Source organism: Acartia tonsa, chromosome 7, assembly GCF_053477335.1.
Source record: "Acartia tonsa isolate MP-2025a chromosome 7, ASM5347733v1, whole genome shotgun sequence".
NCBI lineage: Eukaryota > Metazoa > Arthropoda > Copepoda > Calanoida > Acartiidae > Acartia > Acartia tonsa.
Genome location: NC_137266.1, coordinates 17,902,239 through 17,924,086, shown reverse-complemented (window position 1 = coordinate 17,924,086; position 21,848 = coordinate 17,902,239). Strand labels below are relative to the sequence as shown.

Sequence of the window (21,848 nt, the reverse complement as noted above, 5' to 3'; positions counted from 1 at the left end):
ATTGCTTTTTTTTATAAATTCTGTCAATAAACAATGATGAACCTTTTTTTAGAAGATTAAATTTTAAGAACAGCTATTTTAGAAGAAAAACTGTTTTTATTAAAAGAAGGGGATATTGATGGATCAGCGTCTTATATCTTCTAAATTATTGTTTTCTATTAACCAAACTATGGCTTTCAACATATATTACATACAATAAATAACACTACAACTTTAAGGGTCCCCGTATTTTTGTATTTTTTCCCCTATATCCTCAAAAAGAATGCATTATACTATTGTATGTATACTAATTATAGAGGAGCTTTGCTATTTAAAATTATTAAACCTTTTAAAGATTGCAATAAATATGTTATATACTAGAGTTGGCTCGATATAATTATCTCCCTATTGGCTAGTTTTCTATATGCATATCTATTTCTCAATAAATCTATTTTCCTCACCCGGCATTACTATCTAAAAGAAAGTAAATATTTAATAATTTAAATGATTTTTAAAAGATTTTTTTAAATTATATTTTTTTCTTTACATTACCATCACCAAAGGGTTAATGATGATGATTACAATTTTAGTTTAATATTTGAACACACAAAATGTCGCCACAATCGAATTCTTTTAAAACATAGTTTTCTTAAATTTATCATATTATAAATTTAAATTTTCTTTTTTATGATTAGAAATTAAATACATCAATATAAGGTAAATAGCAACATGAAATGAAAAAAATGAATTTATTTTTAATAAAGTAAAATAATGGGTCTTTTCGTTCTGGGCAATGAGAGTTTATTATGGATTATTGGAGCACTATGAGTTTTAATCATATATTCCTTGGAAAACTTGAGCTCGTTTATAGACATTTATTTCCTATATAGATCTGACATGGATCTTGAAGCAATTAAGCAGGCCGTTTTGTACATGTTAAAAATTGGAAGATTTCATTAAATAAAAGTAATCGCAAATATACTCAGTAAATGAGATTTCTTTTTTTTATAAACTATTCACAGAAGTTAACCCTTAAAAATAGCTTAAAGCCTGCCGTGGAGAATTATCAGGTATTTTTAAAATGGTAGTTCTATTTATAGAGTGGTTTTAGAATATTATGTAAAACGCGCACATAGAAACAAACCATTTCTTCATTACGATGTTTTTTTACTGATCGTTAAAGTTCATTATGCTTCTACTCAAAGTGCTGGATGGATAATGATACCCCCCCCCCTTTAAATTGAAAAAAAGTGAGGGGGTATTTTTTATGACTTACCTTACAGGTGTCCTAACCCAATGGGGTCTATACCTGCCATGACATACCACTGTAAGGCTATCCTAACCAATCCTGGCCTAAAGTAATAAACAAACGGACGAAAAATTTTTCAATTTCTTTTGAAATGGGCGAGAGATGGAGAGGGGTCTGTATTCGACTAGGTACTTTGAGGAAAACAAACTTGAATTATAGAGTAACTGCGCCAATACAAACAAATATTATACCATAATTTGTTATAAACAGATGAAGAACAAAACAAATATAACAGCTTCTATATTACGATTTAAAAGGGATTTAAAATTATATTTGGTTTAGCAAATTCGACCACAAAAGAGAGGCGGCAAGGCAGCTATTTTTTTTTGTTGGTCTACAAAATATCCAACAAGTTATTGATATTCTTTATTGAAATTTGAAAAAAAAGTTTTTGTATTATTAGGGAGGAGGGAGATATTAACTTATATTAGTTCCCAAAGTTGTATCATAAGCACGATCTTTTATTCATTGGCATAAAAACATGTGCTTATTAATTGGATGGTTTAAGAATAGTTTCTTCCACACCTTACAATCAATAAATTTAATTACAGCATTTTTTAGTTTGTTTTTCATCAATAGGTCATAGATTCATGGGATGGTTGTTAAAATTATTTTTATAATAACAAACTGATATACCTATACTCTTATTATGAAAAAGAATAATTCTTGTTATTAACCAAAACATCCCTCCTACTTCAACTATAAATTGAATTGCACATATAATGACAGCAGTAGGTACTATGAAGTGATTGAGCCTATCATCAATTCCCGGTAACGAACTTCACGGATTTGCTGAATATACGTTACAGTTATACCTGGAAAAATGTAGCACCATATGCTCTAAGACATGATGATAACCTAGACGTTGCACCACTTCCGACACAACTACCCACCCACCCAAATATAAAGGGATTGTTTTCATATGAAACTAAAGGATAATATAATTTTCAGTATGGCTTACAATTTACTTACCTCTTGATTTGAAACGGTTTAAAGCTATATTAAAATCATTATAGTCTGGCATTCTAGATAATTTTCAAAATTAAAAAAATATATATCCAAGTAATATCTGTTTTATTGGTTTGGGCCTACTGTCCCGGGGGGGGGGGGGGTGCATAAAACATAAATTGTTCCTTTCATTTTTAAAAGCGAAGCTTTTCTATAATTAGGGTCGGTCCGTCCGTCCGTCCGAGATAGATAGCTTTTATTCGTTAATTTAGGCATGTTAGAATTGTCCTATCGATTTCAAACTTTGCATGATGATTCCTGTAGTAGTTGGATACGATTTAGAAAGCGTAGCAACTCTATAATCATTACCAGAATGTCCGTACGTCCATTTTAAACATGTTGATTTTTTTACTTTTTAACAACAAATTTTCAAGTGTTCTATTTATCCGTTTGATCTGATTTTTGGTATATTGATTCCTGGGACAACAAAGAACAATATTATAAGCGAAGCAACTCTATAATCAAGTCCAAAATGTAAGTATGTCCATAAGCATTATCCTGTTTTTAAGCAGTTTTTCAACAAATTTACTTACAATTTTGATTCGACATTTATACATTTATATTCCGATTTTCTAGTTCAGATACTATACAAGTGTTAATGTCCGTTTGTCCTACCGTTTCAGTGCTTCGCTTTTATGGATGTTGTCATCCTTGTTATTTTACTATTCACGGAAAATTTCTAAACTATGATGCAACAAATAACTAATAAGCAATCAAATTGAAAACTAAATTTTAACCCCTATCATAAAACAATATTTAGATGGATGTCTGCTATTAAATTTTTATCTTCAATATGTATATATACCTATACAAAGAGTGCCAAATCCTTCTCATAAGTTAAAATGGGAAAAAAACCTTAGATTTGATTGTTAGAAAGACATGGTTTCAGACTCCCAACTCTATACTGCAAGCCAATTAATATTCTCTCTACATATAGCTAGTACAACAAAACTTATGTCAACATAACGCTAGAACACACAGTTTCAATACAAGCATAACATGACGCAAATTGACAAAGCTTTTACAAAACAAAATAAATTGTTATCTATCTAATACAATGTGTATATCTAATTAGTTTAGGTGAAATATTATTTGAGACAAGGACAATTTTATCCATAGGCAACAAAAATTAGAAACAAGAAACAACTTGCTGCTAAGAGATAAAAAAAAAGAATATTTTAAAGGATAATTGGAAAATTTAACTTGTGAGACAAACAGATGGACAACAGACAGAAGTATGGGCAATAAGATAGAATTCGTTGATATAATCATCCTATTATACATAGTAAAACATTTTTCTGCTTGTCCGTTATGATCTCGCTAACCAATGAACTATTTGTGTTTTATATTTTGAGGAAACTTTACATAGGTCCTTGATGATTTGAAATGAAGTCTTGGGATTGTTTAAGGCTATTTTTCTGCTCCCTCTCAAATGATTTAAATATTTACAAAGCCAGTCGATGCTAGGGGCATGTCCGCTAGTGGTTAAAAAAGAGTTTAACAAACTTTATACATTTTTTATGTTATATGTTTGTGTGTATATTAAAGAACCATATATGGAGAGCTATCAAAATTGCCTCCCACTTTTTTGTGGTTCTAATTGTGGGCTGGCGGATCATTTTCTTGGCCAATTTTTTATCTATCGGAAAACCCAGGAAATCTTTTTATGAGTATTGGAACTAGAATTAAAAAAAAACGAGTTTACGGCACTAAGATAATATAACAATTAAAGCTAATAAACATGGTATAAAAATATTTTTGGAAAAAAAAAAATTTGTATGCATCTGTGAATAAAACTAAGATATGTGTCTTTTAACCTGCTGTTTGATTTGAAAACATTCAAATATTAGAGTTTTATAGAATGCTAAATAAGAATTCATACATAATTAAACTCCACAACATTTATCTCTTATCATCCCTTTGTAAAGTTTGATGATGTTATCATATCAACATAATACTAGAACCATTACTGTAATGGAGTCACAGCTTCAATTAAAAATTTTAGTTGACAAGAAAACAACTTTATATTTTACAAAATGACGACATAAATATTCGACAAATTACTTTTAAATCATGTCGATAATATTGCGATCTTAAGGGATAAGACAGTGGAGCTGAATCAATATACAAAACAAATCCCTTATGATGATAAAACAAATTACCCTTTATTATAATCATAGGTTGCAAAGTATGGACACTACGAGCTGGAATCAACCATTCAATATTAAATTAAAGTGCACACAGTTTATGAGCCAACGAATAATATTACTCTGTTATATAACTTTGGGTACCAGTATAATTTACATTCAAATGTCCCCTTCCTCCCACAAAACTACTTGACAGTACCAAACATTTAAATCTCCACAATAATGCTTTCTATGTAACTATACATTTTGTATAAATGTATCATATGAAAACCCAAAGTCTCAATAATAAAATGCCAAGGGCTAAAAAAACAAGGTCAATTTAATACATATTTTAAACATGCCATAAAAATAACTATTTACTTAAATGTTAAAATAATAAAGTCGAAAATATTTTTTCAAGATATCTTTAAAATGAAAAAAGTGTTTCCAGTAGGTCTTTGAAACCAATTATTATCCATTGGATTAGAACCGGTTCTCGGCCATACTAAAAACTCCACTTTTAGGTATTTTATCCCAAAATACATATTATCATATTCAAATCAACACAAACACCTATCAGAGTATGGCATTTAAGAAAATTGTAATTTTATTTTTATTTCATTTTAGATTTTACGACTCTAATGAATGTACTTAATTTTGATCATTTGATTAACCCTTACAGATCGGGGGGGGAGGTCATATTGACCCCCCCCTCTAGTTTTTTCAATGTCATTTTTTTTGTAGGTAAGATGAAGAGCTGTGACTTCATGACTTTTTAAGTTTAGTAATTATACGTCGGCAAGAGTTGATTTTATTAGGATATCTGGTCTGTGTCGGTCGTGGTGTCCGGTCAAAGTCGGTTGGGTAGCACCAAAATTAAAAAAAATATTCTAAATAAATCTTAATTTCTACATTATGACTTTTGTGTATAAGGTAGAAACCTAAATTTTTTTTGGTGAATACTGAGATATCAATGACCTTATGAGAAATGTGGTGTTATGACCGTTTGACCGACCCTGACCGACTTTATGACCGATTTTTGTCCGGCTTTTACTACAGACATATATCATGAATATCGTGGCTTCTATTACAGCTAGAGACCTAAAATTTTTTTTGGTAAATCCTTGAGCAACAATAAACAGATAAAAATATTAATTGGCGCCGCCAACCGCCGTTTTACCGCCGTAACCGCCGAAAATGGCGGTCTCCGTTATTTGCCGTTTTTCGGCGATGATCAGAAAAAGTAATTTTTTTGTTATGAAAAATAAAAGTTCGTCCTAAAATTTGGTCATCCTAGCTGCAAAATTGGCCGCTCTACAGCTGTTTTAAAATTTAGCGGCTGGCCGCTAAAAAGCGGCTAAGGAGCGGTCTGACCGCTATGACTAGAAAAAGTAATTTTCTCTAAAAATACACATGAACCACCAGAAAAAAATTTTACGTCTTTATCTGTAACAGAAGCCGAGATAGAGGGGGGGGTCAAGATGACCCCCCCCCCCCGATCTATTAAGGTGGGAATAGGGGCCCGATCTGTAAGGGTTAATACAGTAACGACTCTGTATTTGAGCTAATATGTATGTTATTATATCAAACCAAATGTTGAATTCTTACTAAAAGTATTTCAGATTTACAGTATCATTTTTCTATTATTTTTTCCTGCAACATATATCTTTTAAATATTCTTTTCGTTGTATAAACTCAGTCTATTTTATTTTGAATACTGTAAAATATTTATATTGATAAAACTATGGGAAATAGCCCTAAATTGATGTTTATCTAAAATACATGCTTATATGTTATATATACTTGAAATACACACACCATAAGTATATAAATTTAAAATTTTGGTCGAAAAAACACTAAGCATTTTAATATCTATGAAAAATACAAAAGCAAGATATTTATCTAATTGGTAAAAAAGGATATATTTAATTTTTTATCCTCGATAAAAAATAAACATCCTATTATATAAAGTAGTAATTTTTTGTCTGAAGCTTAGGATCTAGATAACCGCTGGTGCTAGGGCGCAGACGCTAGTTTTTTAAAAAGTAACTACTAACTACTTTTATTGAATGACATATAGCCGACATGAATCATTAAATTTGTATGTAAAATTTATGTTTTCAGACTAACAAGAACTTTAAATAAATACTACGGTGTATGTGCTAGATTTTGATTAAGTATGAACAATAATTCCTTATTTTTTAACCTTTAAAATAAACAAACATGTTAAGATGAGAGGTCAAGTATAATTAGTAACGCATATTCATTTTCAATGGTTAGTGCAATCTTAGGAACTAACCTTTACACCATGTAGGATACAAGGATATAATGGATACATGGATATAAAATCTGAGGAACTAACCTTCACACCATGTAGGATACAAGGATATAATGGATACATGGATATAAAATCTGAGGAACTAACCTTCACACCATGTAGGATACAAGGATATAATGGATACATGGATATAAAATCTGAGGAACTAACCTTCACACCATGTAGGATACAAGGATATAATGGATACATGGATATAAAATCTCAGGAACTAACCTTCACACCATGTAGGATACAAGGATATAATGGATACATGGATATAAAATCTCAGGAACTAACCTTCACACCATGTAGGATACAAGGATATAATGGATACATGGATATAAAATCTCAGGAACTAACCTTCACACCATGTAGGATACAAGGATATTATGGATACATGGATATAAAATCTCAGGAACTAACCTTCACACCATGTAGGATACAAGGATATTATGGATACATGGATATAAAATCTTAGGAACTAACCTTCACACTAGCATACTAGGGTATAATGGATATAGAATATACGTGGATATTATGACAGGGGAAAAATTTAAATTTCTTACATGGAATCCATTTATTGGTAAGTTTGCTCATCTAGTATTAGGGGAGGGGAAGGGGTAAAATAAGTGAATGAGGGTATCGTTACTTTAGCATGCTGCAAGTCTCACTTTTTTTTAGAGAAAATGAGATGTAACATCTGAGTAATAATGTATTCATTAATATCGGATAATATGTTTGAATTCAAAATAAAAACTGAATTTATGAGATATATTTATACTAAAGGTTATGGGCGAAGAAAATAGTCAAAAACATAATCAATATAAAGATATAAATGTAAAAAATGACTGAACCAATAATAAAGTAGGTTTTTTCTTGCTAATTTAACTTTAACATCTATTTGGCCATCTACTTTAGTCTTAACAAGACTCACAACTAGATACAGGAAACAAAGAAGGGAAAATACAATTTTCTAGATGGAAAAAATCCTACATTCTTAATTTTCAGGATGTATGTATGCCAATTAAGATCAATGTACCTAAACATCTATGTCTTTCAAAAAAAAATTTAATTTTGCGAGCAATGGGGGAAATTGAGTAAAATACAAATCTTCCACATATTGTATTTTCTAAGCTAGGGGCGAGATTCTAGTTTAATCATACAGGGAAAGGCTACTTTTCCTAATTCCTACAAATAAATTCCAGCCAAAAATTGTAACGGAAACCGAATCCTAATTCGATCAATCAAACATCTAAATACGCATAAAATTAAAAGATATAAAAACTAAACTGTATCCAGGAATATAGAGGATAAGTAAGTAATCAATTGAAACAAAGTAGATTTTCTACTTTAAAAGAGAAATTGATAGTGCTTTCCCATCAATCCATAGGCTAACACAGAAAAACCCAATCCTTATTTTTGATAAAATTAAAAATAAGCGGTCGTTTTTTTTAATATAACTTAATCTAAACTGACCTAAAGTAAAAGACAAAAACGCGAAAAAAAACTATTTTTAATCTGTTCGAAAATAAAAAAGGGAGGGGATTTTTTGCTCTATTTTTTTTGGAAAACCGCCAAATTGATGGAGATACGGAAAGTGGCATGTGTGACGTCATAAAAATTCGTCAAAAAAAGGATGAGAGGAGAAATGGGAAATGAAACACCTAAAAAAGAGATTGACTTAGACGAATTATTATGACGTCACACATGACACATTCTGTATCTTAAAAATTATAAATAAATTTATTTTTTTTCTTCTTATTTTAAGTTTACCATTCCTTTACCCCTGAATAAACTTTATATGTTCCTGATTTACATAAATTGTTAAGAAGCAACCAATTAGTCATAATATGGAATTCAGAGTTTTATATCATCCATTTCAACAAGAAACAAGGATAATATTGATCATATGGTTTTATTAATATACAGAAAAGATAAAAATGTATAATTGTTATATAAAAAATTACATTATATCAGATTGTCTTTCTGTGTGTTTGTCTGTGTGAACTGGAGAGTCTGGCTTACTGCTAAACTGATATGGTTCTCCTGTGCCAAAAAGCTTCTTATAGATCAAGGGAACGTGCATTATTAATATTTTTTTTTTGGGGGGGGGTGGTGGTATCCCAAATAATAATAACTAGAACTGTAATTATAGAACAACATATTTTATTAATATTTTTCAATTGTTTAATAAAAGATTTGTAACAATCCACTAAGATATATGTATTAGGATTAACAGCCTATAGAGTAGCTTCAAAGCTACCCAAAACAACTGTATCGTCTAAGACGGATGTATGGAGTAAACCCTTAATTGATAGGTGTTCAGTAGCTACAAATCTACCAAATATAATTCAATCTTTCAGTATAGTCACTAGTTTTTATAATGCTTTGAGTTTTTTATTGGCTAGCTTCTCTTCATAAGTACATATGTTTGTCCAACCGCCTTCTCTAGCATCTACTCTATAAATCATATTTTAAGTATGCGATGCACTCATCTTCGGCAGTTTTGAAGCTATTTTTTCATGGGATAAATGAAAAATTATTTTTAAATAGTGATAATTTAAAATATAATTCACATTATAATCTATATAAAGTTCTTAAATTACTACAATTAACAGTTATATCTATATTGATATAAAATTCTTGGGACTCCTGCCCAAATTAAACAGTTTGGATGCCTATTAAGACAGCTATGTATCAATATTGAGACCCTTGTAATCAAATGCCAAATAAGGTTGGGGATAGGAAAAGGACAAAAATTATTTTGTGTTAATTTTGTAAAAAGAAAAGCTACAACATAAATTTAATGATACTTTTATGATACTAAAAAACAGTAAAATGTTGTACAGAAAAACTAACAATGACAACAGATATGTTGCCTACTCTGATAAAATATTGTTTGAAGGATAGAAAATATACAAGTTTAACAGTAATTTTGCTTCTAAAAGAAAAATCTAATTGTGATCAAATGACATTCTAAATCATAGACGTCCTAAGGTTGGGGGTAAAAGGGTGTGTACCTCCCTCAAACATTGAAACCTTCATTTTAACAGCTCAAAATTAACAAAAAAAATACATTACATTACCCCCCTAAAATCTTTGAAACCCCTCATTTTACCCCCCTAAAAAAAGCTTAGACGTCCCTGTTCTAAATGTAATATTTTTATTTTATATCCCAGACCTAGAATGCATCTTAATAGTTTTATATTATGAAAACAGTATTTCTTCTAGCCCCAACTCAGAACTCTAATGACACATTTATTCAAAAAACAAACATAGAATTCAGGCGTTAGGTCGGCAATGGGCCAAAATTTTAATATTAAATGTAATCTCATGGATTTAGTTTTATGCCTCTAAAGTTTATTATATTTATAATAATTAAAACAGTACATGTCGAACTAAAGATGATTGAAGGGGTCATAGCTGATATACTATCAAAATTCTGTATATCATTATATAAAAGTAACAGGATGTTTTTCTGTCTATCTGTTTCGAAAGATCCATATATAATAATTAATAACATATTGATTTCAGTATTAAAACTTTTCATAAGGCTCCTATCTAAATTCTTTATGATAGTAAAAAAGAATAATTTTTGTCAGAATAACTATCGCTATTAAGATTACATCTGTATTAAAAGTTTCTTAAAAGATTGTCCTTTTGATTGTTTAAGCTTTTTTACATTTCAGCTTCTACAATCATTATAAGCAACGGAAAATTTTTGATAAACAGTTAAATTATGCATAATACAATCATATTAGTCTTAATCTAATTCACACACAAATATATGTAATTTCCATTTTAATTGTTTTGGTCCATTTTTATGTAATACCAGTAATACTCTTATTAGGAGTAAAACCAACTCTTTAATATGTTTTTATGTCATAAATAAGGATTTATTGACAATTTTAGTTGTATATATTCCCAGACAAACATCAACAAAAAGACAAAGAATCAAATCAAGAAGGATAAAAATATTTTGACTCTACTTGATTTGTTATTGAATAAAAACAAGAATGTTTGTATCCCATAAAAACGAAGCTGTTTGAAATTTAAACAAAATAAACGGCAAACCAAAATGTAAGTGTAAGAAAAAGAAGAAAGAGAAAACAAAAAGATAAGAAAACAAGAAACTAAAATAAAAGAAAATATATATTTGTATATAAAACAAGATGCAAGGAACTAGAGAAACAGACATACAGACACAAACTATTATAGACTAGCTTAGCTTTGATATGAATTTAAAAACAAAATAAAGTATGAATTTATTTATTTTTAATTTTTGGTAATATGATATATGGATCTATGTGAGCTAAAATACAGGGTCCTCTTCATAGATGTAATGTACATACAACTTTTATTTGCTATATGAAATTTTGAACTATAAGGTATTAAATAGGTCTTTAAGTGATTCATATATTTAGTTAAATGCAGTTAATGCCTTTTTTTAAATTATAAATTTTCCAAGAAAACACCCTGTGTAAGTTTACATAATCAATATTCAGTTCTAAATGCTTTGTTTACTTGTCATAATTGATTCTTAAATCAATTAAGTTTGGTTAGCAAATGATTATTAAGTATAAAGAAATTCACACCTTTTTGTAATTTTGAATTTTAAAACATATTTTGGATTTTTTGTTTAAATAAGAATATAAGTTCATACAAATAAGCTTAGATAATAGCAAATCTTACATATCTATCTAACAAAAAGATGTTTCTATTTCTTGAAATTAGTTGTTTCGACCCTAGACTCTAGAGGAGGGCGTTGGAGGTCAGGAAAATAGACTAAAACCAAACCTAGACATACAAAATGTTCCTCTTCAAAGTACAACACATTTGAACCAGTAACTTACGTGATCTTAAGCTTAAGACAAAAAACCTTACTGCCTTATATAATAGGATATATACTAATTTAAACCTTGTGTTAAACTTAGTAATTAGCCATTCAATCAATTAACAATGCGTTGCAATTCACTAAGAAATGAATTAAATTAAGAAACCACAGTACATATAAAACATGCAGTTATAACAAGGATTATAATATACATAAGTAATATCAGCTTAAAAGACTATTTGTAGGATATTATGGACGTAAAGGCATACTTATTGTTGCTTATGGTTTTTCGAATCGCCCTGAAGTGGATTTCGTTGGTAGTGATGATTTGGATAGAGAATTTTATAAAACAGCCAAATATGTATCATTCTCCATGATAAAGTAACGAATAGAGAAGAGCTGGAAAGTGTCATGTGTGACGTCATAAAAATACGTCTAAATCTATCTCTTTTTTAGGGTTTTCCTTTTCCACTTCACCTCTTATCCCTCCATTATAGGCGTATTTTATGACGTCACAAATAACACTTACCAGCGCTTTTATATAGACGAACAGGAGAAGACAAATTTTACATTATAGAGAAGCTTCACTATATAAGAATGTATTAAAACGAATTAGTTGTTAAAAATGAAATTGTTTATGAGAATTAATGAATGTGTTTGAAAACAAAAGAATTGTTCATTGGAGAAGCAAATGTTCTTCAGTAATAAAAGGTATATCGAATCGGGTTGAATAAAAATCTGCAAAAACAAGCTCAAAGTATTGGCTAAAGTCAGTGAGGGATGGAACAATGGACCGTAAATCATTCTGGCACTCATAGTTTTATAAACAAGCTCTTTAATTCATTTTCTATAAAGAATTTGGAAACTTTTTTGTATATTCTGTCTTCATGGTTCAAATTAGCAATACCTAAACTTTTCGATCAATGATTTAATTTACAAATGGTGAATTGGTCACGTATAGATTAGATAACTGTGTAAGTGGATGTATATTTATGATAATGCAAGGTAACGAATATGCCCTAGATATAAGTTAAATACAAATATTTTAAAAATTGCTGATTCCTTTTATTCTTTTGTGTATAAATTAAGTTTTGATTTATAGATTCATCAGTAAAGGTGTGTATGGCGTATTTTAGCACAAGATGTAAAGTTTTTAAATTTACAAAGTTGCCTAATTTTAAAGGTTTAAAATTAATTTTAGAAAATATACTCTATAACTAAAGGCTTGTTGTTGCGCTATTTATGGAAATAAATGTCCCTTTCTCATACAAAACCACTACTTTTGAGACGTATTGCAAAATATATAAATAATGTGGCAACCATGAACATTTTTTTCAGTTTTCTCCATTAGCAAACCAATGATTTATTCAAGTTTACAAAGCTGAAAATTAACTAGCAAAGTAAAAAATGTTTTTGCAATACAGCTGAAATAAGAAGGATAATTGTATATAGCAATAAAAGTGTAGCTTAGGATTTAGATAAAAAAAAACTTAAAGAATTGTAAAATTATGTAAATAAACTAGCCTAAAACCATCCCGAGACCTATAAGTAGTTTTCCTGTAAATGAGGACCATATCGGTTCAGCGTTTAGCTAGATCGCTACAGATACAAAAAAGCTTACTATTTATAAATTAGGATTGAAAATAGGAGAAATCAGTTTTAATTTGCTGTTTCGTAGTTTGATAATGAAAGGCAGAAAAAAATGGAGGGGGAGGGGAATAACTTTGTTAACCCTTCAATTTTTTGCCCACTCAATTCTTCTTTTTACTAAATGAATGGATAAAGGATTAATCAAAGGATTTGCATAAAAATCAAATTAAAACCAGTTCCTAAAATTTACATGTTTTTAAATTATCTTACTTAATATAATATAAATTAATCAGTAAAAATTGTAAATATATGTTGATTATACCTTCAAGAATTTACGATTACAGCTAGAAAGCAATATCTACGCTATCAAATTAATTACAATGCGAGTGCATAAACACTGTGTATGTAATATGAATACTTTTTTGTTTCTATATTTTTTCAATTACACATTTAAAAGTTACAGTGTTAATTAAGTAAACTACTAGCTATCATTTTTTTTGCATTAAGACCCATTTTTCCACAGATTTTCTGGATCTTACCTGCCTGATAAACTGTAGCTATAAGTCCGTCATTCAACGATTATTGCAGAAAAATTCATTTATTTCTCAGTTCTTTGTTATCTTATCCTTTTATCATAATATCTCATTCTTACATTCACCCACCCCCCACTCATCTATTTTCTTTTAGTGCAGCTACTCTATAATCTTTGAGGTACTTATTACTTTTATTAGTGGAGATTTTAATTTATTTTTTTACTAGCGGCTACGCCCCTAGATGCTTCTATTGGCAATTTAAACGTTTATTTTGTTCAAGTCTCTACGATATCTACCTAAGTTGCGTTCAAGTCTCTTAAATATTTAAAAGTTTTTTGTGTGATTACTCTTGGGATGGTGGTGGTTAGCGAGATCCTTCGGTACACACAGACAAACATACAGACAGACAGAGAAAGAGCATCCTATTGCTGTATTATGAGGATGTTATTTTAATCAAAAATATTAGCAGTGCTAGTAATAGATAATATTATCCTTGTTTTTTTGTTCTTTCATTTGAAACTTCTTGTTTTGGACGAGATTTATGATTGATTTAGAGATCAAAATATTTTTTCCTTTTCATAGATTTTTTCTATAAACTCGGAATATGGTTCAAACTGATGAGCACCATTGCACAGATTAGCCAAAACTTTGGCAGATTTTTTTTTTAATAGTATTTTTGTAATTTTTTAAGATTCAGAGAGATTTTTGAAAGTAAGGGATATTTGAGTTTGTAGTATTAAGGCCATTATTTATTTATTAATTATTGATTGGATAAAATGTCGAAATAGGAACATAAAAAATGCCTTGGCAAAAAACAGGCAAGCCCCATTACCATGCACATAAAGGACCTTCAGACAAAGACCGTTTAAACTTTACTAGCAATATGGTTTATTGTAATAATACTTAATGGGGTATCTTGAACTCTATAGGTCATTGCAATACAAATTTTCCGAGTTTAACTGAAAAAGGGATGAAACACACATACCTTGAGGTTGGCTTAGGAATGATATCAAGAATGTCAGTCTGCTTGCTGTTGTTCTGTTTTCTTGGCGTACGGTTGTTCTTCCCTTTAGCATCCTGAACAAGAAAATTATTTAAGTATTCATTTTTCAATTGATGATTATTATCTTCCTTTTAAATTGATTTATTTGATTTGCTAAAATTTGTCACTATTATGGTAAAATTACCATTATTATTAAATTATTTTAAGATAACTACGAACATTTGTAGGTATACAGGGATTAAACAACGAAAGAAAAATTTGTCTTACACCTATAGTTAGATATGATTTTTATAAATTTATGTGCTATTACCCTCTCCCTACCTAGTTGATGAGACACTATATTTTGCTAAACCAACACCTGAAAACAATTTTGGCATTGTTTATTGTGCGATTAACTTAATTATTCACGACAGCAAGACTTACTTCAAGTATATGTACATCTTATTACTTGTACTTTCAACTTGGAAGAAGTAATCATTTAGAAATCTTTCAACCTCAAATGTAACATAATAGTTTGGTTCTCATTAGCTCAAAATTCTTTGTTTATAGTAAAATTTTAGGGAATTCAAACCTAAACTAATGAGATTATTGTGTATGATAATTGTACAGGCTTTCTTAAAAAGTACAAACTTCTTTTGCTGAAAAAATATTGAGGCAACGTTTTAGCGGTAATTATGCATAATAGTTTTCGCAGTCATAAAGAAAACAAAGGGGCAGACAAATATTCCAACATAAAGTTAAGTAAGTCTGCCCCAAAATTGCTCGTAATCGGCTAATTAAGACAGGCTAACAATGGTTATAAGAAACAAGAACAAAATTGTTCAAAAGTAGTGTCGAAATTATAATACAATAAAATGCATAACATTGACTTTTAGCAGTTACAATTTTTCTTTTTGAAATACATCAATAAACAAGAATGTAAGTAATACTGCTCAGACAGGCTGACTAACAGACAAATCTTAGTCATAAAGAATCATCGCTAAAGTAGAGTTCTAAAGAAATAGATAAAAAGAGAGGGAGAGAGAGATGTAGGTAAATTACTTTATTGTTTTAAAGCTTTCGGCTCCCCAAAAAAGTACAAGCCAAACCTTTAAAAAATGTTAGTTTACTTTGGAGTCTAAAATACATAGAAAAAGGGAATAATAAAACCAAAATTATCAAAACAACCAATATGAAAGATGAATGATAAAAAAGCAAAAAAACATTGACCCAAACATTTCAATGTTAACTTTTTAAGGTCCAGACTCGGATAGTTAAAAGTAAGTCGTAAACTAAACTAACAGAAAAGACCCCAACTTTTTCAGGTTTGGTTTATGACTACTAAGTAGTCGCTAACCAACTATTTATGAACAGATAATTGTCCACAAGCTATATAGAATACGTGGATATATTGCATGACATGGAACATTTGTCATAACTTTAGGTTGCTACAATGGTCCTCATTTATTGGTCAGTTCTTTTATCAAGTAGAAGGTAAGGGATATAGTAAATAGGGTTTGATGGGGGATTGTTATTTTAGCCAGCTGAAAATGTCCATTTATTAGAGTACATGAAAATCTGGTGCAAAATCCAAGTAATAATATATCGATTAACATAAAAGTTAAGGAAAATTATACATTTTCACAGAAGTAGCACAGCTACTTACAAACAACATTATAAATTCAACAAATACATTGAAATAAATTTAGACTAAAAATTAAATACTATTTTCTAAATATTTAAATTAGTCCTTTTTGATGATATTTAGTTTTATAAGACAATGGTATCTAAAAATGTTTTTACTTATCCTCAAATTGCTTTAAAATTTTAAATGTCTTTCAAATCGAAACAATGTATTTTAAAGAAGCTCTGCATTTACTAAATATATATAATTAATGTTATTATAAAGATTACACAAAAAAAAATGTTGGCTTAAGTTCAGCAAAATACCAGGCTCCTATATTATTGTAAATAGATTGAAATTGGGCCAAAATTGTAATATAAAGTAAATAGATTACGATGAATTTTTTGTTCATTGTTTAAAAATATTTAATATAAAGCCTTACTTTATCTTTGCTAATTAAGAAGCAAAACTATTATTAAATTTTAAAAAATGTCCTTTATTTGATTTTTTCTTTTAATGGAACTAAATAGACAGAAGGACAAACAGAAAGAAGGATAGAAAGGGAGAATGACAGACTGACAGAAGGACATAGAGACAGAAACACAGATAGACAGACAGACAGAAAGAAGAGATAATAGAGAAAGAAGAACAGACAGACAGATGGACATAAATGCAGACAGACAGGATAACATAGAGACAGATAGAAAGACAAACAGTAGTACAAAAAGTCCAAAGAAAGTAAAGAATGACATAAGGCCCAGTAGACAGAAAGACAAACATACAGAAGGACAGACATACATAAACATAGACACTCATAGAGTAGCTTTACTACAAAAAATGAAAATAAGTTTACCTTTTTGGAATCGAGGGCAACAGCTAAAGCAAGAGTATCCTCGAGTATGGCGTTTGGATCCGAGCTTCCAGCTGTACAGGCAACATTCCTAAATTATTATCATTATCAGAATGACGTTAAAAAGATTTTGGAGGCTTTCCCCAAAATGTTTGATCGAGTATAGACCCCCTCTTACACCCTCTTATATTGAAATAGATTAGGGATGAGGGGAATTGGTCTTGTAGTTGTTAGGACAACCAGGTTAAAGCAGGGGTTAGATAAATGAAAAAAATACCCCCTCTTCTTATTTTAGATGTATTTTAAAATTAGGGTTGGAATTCGGTGCTCGCTGGGTACTTTGAGGTAAAGTATCCATATTTTAAAAGAAGAACATACAAAGATCAATGTAGAAAAGCTTTACTTTAATAAATGGGCTAAGTTAAAGACCATTCAAAATGTAGACATGTATTGTATATTAACTGAACATAAGGAAAAAGAACATCTAAAATTGTTGACCTTTTTCTATTTTTGCCCCATCTATATAAAACTGTAAAGTTACACCTATTATTAAATTCAGGAATTGGAGGGATGTATTTCTTTGTAAAAAAATAAACTTATAAGGATAATTAATTCAAATGTATGTTTTAATAAAAGAACAGTATTTTATGCTATACAATAAAAATAAGAGGTGGTAAATTCAATTTTAAGGTATAAAGGTGAAATATTACAATTTCACCAAAAAAAATTGGGGTCAGATTGTTTCTTATTGTTTTAAAACAAGGCAGATGCAATCAATCCTTTTAATTTTAATACTTTTTACATGACCTCTTTACAACATAATTATATTTTACTAATTCAAAATAACTTTATATCTGAATAAAGCATATTTTTGCTTGAGTTTTTGTGAATGAGAACTAAATCAAAACATCCATCAACAGAGAACTATACAGAGGGAACAATTTACTTTTCAAATTCATATGTTAATCCAAAAAAGGGATAAGGATATGTGAATTAAGGAATAGTTATTTCTCGCATCGTATTATAAACGGCTTTCCGCGGATATAGAATGTACAATTATGAGATTAAAACTAGTTTTTTAGCCCCGAGGTGACGAAGTCACCGGCTAAAAAAACTAGTTTTAATCTTATGATTGTACATTTCTATATTCGTAGAAAGCTGGATATAATACGATGCTAGACATAGTTTTTTCGTATTGATGAGAACCGGTTCCTATCCACCGGATTTGAATGAATACGAGAAAAAATATTATTTATTAAACTTTCTTGATAGCTTTCATTAAAAGAAATTTAATGATATCAAAAAGATTTACATATTATATTTACAAGTCATTTTTTTATTGGAAAACATATTTTCTTTAAGTTTCATATATGTACATTTCCCTGACACATACCAAATGCATTGCTTAGCCTTTTTTCTTCTTTTTTTAATCCTCTAAATTATGGATACAATAAAGGGTTTAACCTTAGAGAGCTAAAAAAATCTAAAATCTAGAATCTTTTTTCCACATTGGGGATATTTGAATGTAAATTATTACCCAGCAAACTTAAAAACTCGTTAAATAAAGCATTTTAAAACGGACCCTACTTTTCCACAGATAATTTTAATCTACATAAGGGGTAATTTTGCCAATCATAATCAAGGGATACACTAAATCAGCAGCCAATATCCTAACCTTTTAAATCCTTAAATTCTAAATAAAGAATTTGTAGGGTTACGTCATTTAGAATTTTATCAAAAATTCGAATACATTCTGAGTTATTAATAACTAATATCTTTATTGTCAAAACTTCATCAAATTTAAATATAAAAATGTTGGTTTTTGTCATTCAATGCCTTGCCTATGCTTTCATATGTCAATATATTAAATATTTGATTTTAAAAATAGGTTATCCCCTGTCAATTTATAGATTTTTGAAGGGTTAAATCTAAACGTAAGAAAATAGTTTTATATAGATTCTAAGAAGACCATTATTTATATTTTCTTGTTTATTTAAAATTTATAAAAATGTTACAAAATAAAGTCTTTATTTAGGATTTAAGGCGTGAGAGCACAAGCTTATATTTGGTTAGATATAAATGCAGCAAAAGAAATAGAGGACTTTTAAAATAAGTTTTAAAATATTCTCAACTTTAAGAATTAGAAGATTTTCTTTGAATTTTTTTTTTTAAAACATTAGTTTTATAGGGATTTTGCCCAGGTTCAATAAGAAGCTTTCTTAAAAACTTTAGGCTATTTAGTTTTTAGAAGTTTATCAAGTCGAATTTATCAAAACTAAGTTAGATATTATATTCTCAATTAAAGTGTAAATATAGATTATTTGTAAAATAACTTTTATGACTGAACACCATGTTACAAGCTTAGGAAGCTGTCAGGCCCCAATTTATATGTCATGTACATGCAGTGTACTTGTTGACAGGGGCCATTATGGGATATTTCTTTCATAGTATTCTATACCATATACTTTACCTTAAATTGCTCACAGAGCACAGAAACTCCTCCCCAACTTAATTTTTAAAATTTAAAACTAGTGCGAGGTATTTCTTTTTGTGACTAGCCCTTAACTCTGCGGGGCCTATAATTTAACCCTGTACCAAAAATACCTAACCTGACCCAGAGAAAGAAATATCATGAAAATCTACCCCTCCCCCTTATATTCAATTTATTTATAATTTAGTATAAGGATAAGGGATTGGGAGGTTTTAGGCCACGAATAGACACTAAGAGAGATGCTACAAAAAAATCCCCTAACTCCACAGGCCTGACGTGTAAACTGTCCTTAAAGCGATTCTTTTTGGGTATAACTGAACAACTATGTTATTATAATACACATGTATATTAACCAGGGCAGTTTTTATTTGAGCGAAGCTGCTCAATATTTCATCTAACATTTTCTGTTTGTATATCTTTAATTTTATTCAACCAAGGAAGGGCAAGGACTGTAAATTATAATGGTACCCAAAGTTGTATAACCATGTAATCTTTGGGTACTTTTATTTTGATTTTGATTTGATTGGTGGCAAACTTTTCGACCTAAAATTTCAGTATTAGGGGTAACTTTATTTATCATCATTTTGGATAAAATTAATATATCAATTATTATTTTTTCCATAAGATCCCTGTGAATTTTTAAAATAATAGCTGTTAAAACACTGTTAATTTCTTGCTACGCTACTTCTGAATACAATTTGTCTTTGTTATGTTATGTTTTTTTTGTGTGTGGGTGTTAACAAAAACATCTATTTTTACGCCATTTAGGTTTTTTATTGGTATTAGGGAATGAATGGGCTTTCCAGTTTTATTGAATTCTTTAAGGCTATAAGCCCTAATAACAATACTAAAATAGATACAAATATTTCTTTCATTTTCATAAAGAATGGGTGTTCCCTTTAAAGTGATTTTTTGAGCACATAACTCCCCCAGCCATAAGGGTAATTTTTCTTTTGTTTTTTTTCTTACTTTAGTTCAAAATATAGGGTAGCTCCGAAAGGTTAAGGTTTCGCTGAGGTTTATAGGTGGGCTGAGGGAGGGGGGGGGGGGTTAAGGGGTTCATTACACAGTCTATGCAAGATTTAAACATTACCAATAAGTAAACAATTTGATTTATTATTATTTTTTTTAGTTTAAGGTTTTAATGGCATTATATTACATTCCTTGTTTAATTAGAAAACAAATGTCAATGTTGATAGAGAAACCAAACCCGCATATAATAGATAAATCAGAGGCATATCTGTCGATAATAATGACTGATTTATTTTTACTACGCGGAATGCATAAAGTGCAAAATAATCATACTCAAAACAAGGATGACATTATTCAATCAAAACGTTTGAGACACCGTGATTTAAAGGACAACTTAACATAATGTAACAATCGAAGCATCTCTTTTATATTTTAAAACTTTGATATCAAATATACTGCAAATAAGCTATAAGATATTAGGGTTTGCTAAAATAATTCTTCAAAATTTGAAACTAACGAACAGACCCTTGTTATGAGAAGCTGTGGCATATAAAAATAAACATATGATATAGCTAAAATTTGAAACTAACGAACAGACCCTTGTTATGAGAAGCCGCGGCATATAAAAAATAAACATATGATAACCTTAACCCCTAGCCAGATTTTCCCACTTATCAATTTGAATCACTGCAATATTGAGGCCAAAAAAGCTTGCAGATTTTATATTTTGATATAAACCATTGCAATATAAGTGAAATATGTGATATCTGAAACACAAACAAACATTTGAGAGAGAAATATTTTTACCCCTTCTTTGGGATAGGTTAGGTTAACTAAATGTAAGAAGAACCCATTAAGTATCAAGTATCACTTGAAAATAGAGCAATCCGGGTTAGAATACTCTGCAGGGGCTAGAAATAAGTAACTAATTTCTTTTTAAAAGAAGGATGGGTTTTGGTGGTCTAGTAATAGGTTTAGGTGAAATCAGCACATATGTATAAATGTAGCTTAGCATTAACAACCATTCAAAACCAAGAAAGTAATTCTAAATTATTCCTTTGAATTCCGGTCCTTAACATAAAACTTTGCTAAGGAGAAATTAAATATTGTCCAAAAATGTCATCATTCATATTATTTGTTTGGTCCATTTGTAGCCTTATATGATCAAGAAACTTTATACGCCACAAATTTCTTTTGTGAATGGTTTATCGTGTGCTATTGACCATTTAGAGT

The 21,848-nt window shown here is 29.5% G+C and overlaps 1 protein-coding gene across 2 annotated transcripts in view; it reads right to left on the bottom strand.

The window, feature by feature from the left end:
- The window catches only part of Cda5 (Chitin deacetylase-like 5), a 166,838-nt gene that overhangs the window by 70,836 nt on the left and 74,154 nt on the right, over positions 1-21,848 (bottom strand). For both annotated transcript variants that reach the window (XM_080167747.1, XM_080167748.1), the window contains exons 4-5: positions 17,156-17,243; positions 14,682-14,773 (exon numbers count right to left, since the gene is read on the bottom strand). In XM_080167747.1, coding sequence (XP_080023873.1) covers positions 14,682-14,773; positions 17,156-17,243 — 180 coding nt within the window. The remainder of the gene's footprint in view (positions 1-14,681; positions 14,774-17,155; positions 17,244-21,848) is intronic.